Source organism: Cystoisospora suis (genome assembly GCF_002600585.1).
Source record: "Cystoisospora suis strain Wien I chromosome Unknown contig_1326, whole genome shotgun sequence".
NCBI classification, from domain to species: Eukaryota; Apicomplexa; class Conoidasida; order Eucoccidiorida; family Sarcocystidae; genus Cystoisospora; species Cystoisospora suis.
In genome coordinates, this window is record NW_027154126.1 from 51,623 (window position 1) to 57,680 (window position 6,058).

At 44.7% G+C, this 6,058-nt stretch overlaps 1 protein-coding gene across 1 annotated transcript in view; it reads left to right on the forward strand.

The window, feature by feature from the left end:
• CSUI_003089 (bromodomain-containing protein) overlaps positions 1-6,058 on the forward strand; it is a gene marked incomplete at its 3' end in the record, with an annotated part of 7,046 nt that overhangs the window by 213 nt on the left and 775 nt on the right. The window contains exons 1-3 of the mRNA XM_068063287.1: positions 1-3,539; positions 4,562-4,711; positions 5,422-5,710. The exon at positions 1-3,539 is cut by the window's left edge and continues 213 nt beyond it. Coding sequence (XP_067924741.1) covers positions 2,219-3,539; positions 4,562-4,711; positions 5,422-5,710 — 1,760 coding nt within the window. The 5' untranslated portion in view covers positions 1-2,218. The remainder of the gene's footprint in view (positions 3,540-4,561; positions 4,712-5,421; positions 5,711-6,058) is intronic.

The window sequence follows — 6,058 nt, forward strand, 5'->3', positions numbered from 1 at the left end:
TTTCTCATACTTCTTTTTCTCCTTCTAAGGGAGAGAACTCTTGCTCTTTCCTTTTTCCAGGCCTACGTACCTGCCAATTGTATCGAATGCTTCTACTGTTTCCTTGCCTTTTTAGTATTCATTCCTTTTTTTACTTTATAGATGGGTTTTTTTCACTTCGGGCCGTCTTCTTCGTTTCTTTTCGGTTGGCTTTTCTTTTATCTCCCATCACCCATTCTCCCATTTGTCTTCCTCGTCTCCCCCTTTCTTACACCGGGTGAGACGCTGAGGTTTTCCTTCTGTTTCTGTCATGCAATAGCGCTTTTTCTCGATGGACTGCATGTATAGAAAGAGATACTGAGATCAAGATGTTTCTTTAGCAAGTGACTTGCTTGGATTTTCAGAACGGAGTGCACATTCTTTGCTTTGCGCCCGGGTTCCGCATCTGTCGGTCTGCGTGGGTGCCTCTCTCTCATCTTGTTTTCCCTACTGTTAAAGAAGGATTTTTTTTCAACTATCGTCCAAGTTTCTCTGCAAATTTGTTTCTTTGTGTGAAGAAAGAATCTCTCTGTTTTTCCATTCTTTCTTTCAAGTGTAGAAGTTTTTTTTCTTTCGGTTTCTTTTATGTAGAAACTTCCCGTTTCCCCGTGGTCGGGTTCTTGATTCCTTTCCTCCTCTTCCCCTGCATCAGTCTTTCTTTTCTTCGTTTCCCGGTAGATTAGGAGACGAATCTCCGTTATTCTTCGGTTGGTCCCCCTTTTTCTATCACCGCGATCACTTTTATCCTCTTTGTTTCTCACCGTATTCCAAATAGCCTCAGCAGTCCTTCTTCCCTTTGACTTCCGTTGCGTCTCCTCTTTTGCTCTTCTCTTCTCCCTTTCTCTTTTTTCGCTGTACATCGTCAATTTCCATCTGTCACATTCCTTGCCTTTGTGTCTCTTCTCTCAGTCCGCTTTTTTGTTCTCTTCTTTCTTGGACTTCGCAAGAATGGCGACGAATGAAGTTCGAAGAAGGCTATGGGGAAGAAGCACCAGCAGTCTTGTCTCTTTTTCTCCTCTCCTCTTTACTTCGTCGTTCCAGTCAAGGCTTTCTTCCATGGATGTCTCACAAGATGCTTTTCTCTCGCTTTTCTCTAGACTGGCACGGAAGATAGACGAGGCAAGGGGGGAGAGATAGTTGTGTCGATCCTTGTCTTTTTTCTTTTCTTCCTAACTCCTTTTCTTCTCCTGAACCACCGAGACAGGTTCTTGTAAGTGTATGGGTGCATGCATACCAAGGGATAGACTCCTTATCGGGAGTAGTCAGTCACAGTAGTGGTAATAGTAGTAGTAGTAGGGCTAGCAGCAGAAGCATTGCTGTTAAGTCTCTTTCCTTTCGGGTTATCTTTCTCACTTCCCCAGAGCAACTTCAGTCAGTAGGAGGAGGAGGAGTCTCGAAGAAAGCCTCTTCTCTCCTCCTTTTCTTGCCTCTTTTCTTTTGATCTTGAAGAGAAAGGGCATTCCGAGGCCTCCTTGTCGCTCCAGGGAGAGGAACCTAAGCGGGTGGTAGTATTGAAGTTTCTTGGCGAAGGAGAACAAGAGGGAGAGACGGAGAGAGGGAGAGACGTTCAAGGAGTGAGAGAGAGTGTCATATGTCTCCCTCGTTCCTGGTTGAAATTCAGGAGTTCTTTCCTTCTTTCTTGTTTTCTTTGGATTCTTCCCGGATTTCTTTCTTTCTTTGTTTTTCTTTCTCTTCGTTCTCTCACACTCTGCTTCTTTTTCACGAGGCTTACCTCATCCATCCAGTTTGTGAGTCTGTCTCATTTTGGAGAATTTGTTTGGTTCGAAGAAGAGCGCCCCCTCCTCCTCATCTCCTGTTCTCTTTCTCTTCATTCTCTCTGTCGTCGTAATCCTCCTTATATTCTTTTGTATATCCTTTTTCTTTCTTTCTTTTTCGAACCGGATGGGGAGATGTGAGTATCATTAGGCCCAAGCAGCAATACTAGCAGTAGTAGTCCATCGTTATCGTCTCTTCTTCCTTCTTCTCCACTTCTTCTTTTATCTTCATCGCTTGTAATTTCCTTGTTCTTCTTGTTCTCTTTACTCCGATTCTCTCCTTCATCTTCCTTCGAGTTTCGTGAGACCTCCTCATACTTGAGGAGAAAGAAGAGCAGGAGGCGTTTTCGCCCTTTTTCTTCTCTTCCTTCTCGTGATACGTTTCTAGCAGCGGGGGTGTTGTGTCGTCTTTCAATCCACCAGGAATGATGAATGCGTCAATGTCTTCTTCTCCTCCCTCTCCTTCTCCTTTTCTTTTTCTCTTTCGCATAGCTCGATTCGAGCCGATTGAGACCGTCTTTGACTCTCTAACAAAGGCCTTAGATCAACATCTTCATGATCTCCAGGTAGAGAATCCGTCGTTATCTTCTTCTCCAGAGGAGTTGAAGGAGTATCAGAGAAAGGTGATATGCGAGAAAGAGCTCTTTGTCGATCCCCATTCACGTGCGACTCTTCTCTTCGAGGTCGCTCAGAGAGAGAAAGACGATGAAGCGGTGAAGTTGTCTCAATACTTAATAGAAGACCTTAAAGTCTTAACTCCTGATATGAGAGATCGCATGCACCAGACATGTCTGTTTTATTCTGCACGGGAGGGACATATCAACCTTAGTCACTACTTCATCCAGCACGGGTGTCATCCGAATCTTCAAGATTCTGTAGGCCAGACATGTCTCTTCTACGCAGCACGTGAAGGAAGGTCTACGTGCTTAAGTACCATCATCGATCATGGAGGAGATCCGAATATCTTAGATATCAACAAGCAAACCTGCTTGTTCTATGCAGCGCGAGATAATCGCTTGGAAGCTGTGAAGGTTCTCTTAGAGAAAGGCGCAGATCCTTATATCAAAGATACATTAAGAAAGACAGCATGGCATTTCGCCAAGTCCAACAACCATTTAGCTGTATGTACACTCCTCAAAAACTACACCGGAGGAGGTGGGGGAGCCAACAGTAGTAGTAGTAGTAATCACGCTGCCTCTCTTCTTATGAACAGTAGCAATCCAGGAGGGGGGATTACAACGTCTTGTTCTTCTTCTTTCTCTTCTCTCACGGGAGGGGCGGGAGTAGGAGGGAGAACCTGTAGTAGCTCTAGTTCGATTTCTTCCTATTCGTCTTTCACAGGGATTAGCCCTACAACGACCGGTCTTCCTTCATCTTCTTCCGCTTCGTCTTCAAGCTTAGGAGGCGGGGGGGATAATAGTCATGCTGCGGGTCTTCTTCAGCAGCAAGGCTCTTCTTCTCTAGGGCCAGGTGTAGCGACAGGAGGAGGAGATAAGAAAGGAAATGAGAGTCATCTCTCCTTATCTCTTTCTCAAGGAGGGGGTGGTGCACATCAGCTGCATGAGGATTATGCGAATCATCATATGAAAGGGGGGAGAATAGGAGGGGGAGGTGCGGCTGGGGGGGGAGGAAGAGGAAAGAATGTCGGTGGAAAGGCAGGATACTTTCCGCCGGGACTCAGTGCAGGAGGAGGAGGTGTATGTACACTTAATGGCGGGGGGAGTAGTACCACTAGTAGTGGCTCAGGTGAGTAAAAGAGAAGTTGAAAGAGAAAGAAAAGATAAACAAAGGGAGATGTCTTATGGAAAACAGACAGAGACAGATACAGATTGATATGTTAGAGAGAGAGATAGAATAGAGATATATCGTCTCATTCGGTTTCATGGGGGTTGCGGGGGAGAGAAATTTGAAGAGAAAGAATGAATGAAAGGAAGAAGAAAGAAATAACAGAAGAAGACGGAGGAGGAGGAGGAGACGGGGCGAAGGCAACATGGGTGAGAGAGTGATGCGAAAGAGAGAAGCAAAATAGATTGGTATCCTGTGGAAGATCTCTTCGTGTTCTTCTCTTCTCCTTCTTCTCTTCTTTCTCTCGTGAAAGATCCACGTCACGTGGAGATTCTTCCCCACGTTCTTTCGGGAGTGTTCGCCTTCTATTTGCATGCAGCCATGGTGACGGTGTAGTCATAGCAGGAGCAGGGTACTTCTTCTTTGCTTATTTCAGAAGGCCCGAGACCGTTCTTTCTTGCGTTCCTCCTCTCTTGTACTGATAAGATTCTCTATCTCTCTCTACAACTCTCTTTACGCCCAGCAGTAGATCTCTATGTCTTTGGTCTTCGTAATTCTTCATCTTCTCTCCTCTTCTTCTTTCTTCTTCTTTTCTTGTCCCTTTTTCTTCTCCTTTTCTTCCTCCTATCTTCCTCTTTTCCTCTCCTCCCTTCCTTTCCTTTCTCTCTCTTTTTCTCCATCTGTGGTGATAGTTCGTCAGCTACTGTTTCGTATTTCATTAAGAAGCGTGGGGTTTAAGATAGACGCAGTAGACAGACCACGAAGAGGACCAAGAAAAAGAAGAAGATCATGATGGAGGAGAAGGAGAAGAAGAAAAGAAACAGGAAGACGCACCTCCGATTTCTTGAGAGGGAAAGTTTGTAGATGCATCGTACGTATATGTCGAATTCGTTCTTCTTAATCATGCCCTCTTTTACTCTAGCTTTTCTTCTTTCCTTAGCCTTTCTTTTCTCAGCCTTTCTTTTTTTTTCTTTTCCGTGTAGGTTCGTACTCTCACTTCGGTGTATCTACAGGAGTAGATGATATCCATCACCTGCATCACATGCAACGGAAGAAGTACAGGCTTCAATTCCAACCTCTTCCAGAGGAATGCCCTGATCTCTGGCTATTTGCTGGCTCCGATAAGCTTACAGGTAAAGATTCTCTTCTGCTCTCAGTGATAGAGAAGAGTGAGAAGACAAACTTCTTCATGCTTATGTCATCTTTGCCGTCTGCTCTTTCTATTCTTCTTTAGATTCATGTAGCTCACCCCCAGCAGGTGCATGCCTTCTCTCCCTCTCTTTATCCAGACCAATTTTCCTATTGATGACCCTCTCTCTCTTTGTCTATATATGAACACTCTGAGAGCGGGAGGGTTGAGACGCAGTGGAGAGAAGCAGATAGCTATGACGGATAGGTGGATAAGAGGTGTTTTCGGTTGATATCGATCTCTCTATCTATCTATCTATCCACACATAGATGTATTCAGAGACATGTCGATAGATGGAGAGGAAATAGATAGATAGATTCAAAATAGGTAGATAGATAGGAAGAGGAGATAGATGATAGGTTCTAGATAGATAGAGAAACGAGCGGAAATGAATGATGCGCGACGTAGAGTGAGTATGTGAGAGGGAGACGGAGGGATGTAATTCTTTCGGAAAGTACACCGTAGTAGCTGTTGCTCTTCTTTTTCTTCTTTCCTAAGGCCTTCATGATCTTGGAGTCTTTCATATCTATCTGTACAGATCTCCTCCATCCTTCTCCTTGTAAGCTATGACCCGTTCGTATTTTTCATCTATATATCTCTCTGTCTGGATACATCATAGTCATGTTGTCTTTCTCTTTTCCTTTTTCTTTGTAGAATTTGAGAGACTGTTCCCCTCATTAGCTGTATGGAGAAGAGAAGAGACAGGAGATGCGACGTCCACAGGAGTTGTCGGCGAAGGTCTAGGGGGTGTCTCTACAGGAGCAGAAGGAGAGAGCCTAATGAAGGTGGAGAGCGCGCCGAAGACAGCGAAAGATCACTATGACGCTTTGCATGAAGCTTTACGTCAGAATTCTTCTTATCTTGCAGGTGGAGGTGGGACCGGTATGGATCTTCTCTCTTCATGGCAAACTGCTGCATTATCTCTTCTCTCTGAGTTAAGCAAGTAAGGTCTTCTTCAAAGTCAAGCAACAGCTCCCGGGTGATTTCCTTATGAATGCTCGTATCTTCATGCATAAGGATGAAACTGGAAATGTCAGACATGTAAAGACATAAGAGTATGAAAGGGATTGGAGGGAGTGTTCGTGTGTCTGGGGTGAACAGAAGCTATTGATAAAACATGTCTCCGTCTCCTCACTCCGCGGCGGCCTTCTCACTTACTCCTATGTATCTGTCCTTACTGACCTCTTTACTGCCGTAAGTACGCCTCTCATTGCATCGAGGGCTCGCGGTTTCTTTGGGACAAGAGAGGAGTTGAAGATGCTTTTCTTGTTTGTTTGGAATTGACGTCACC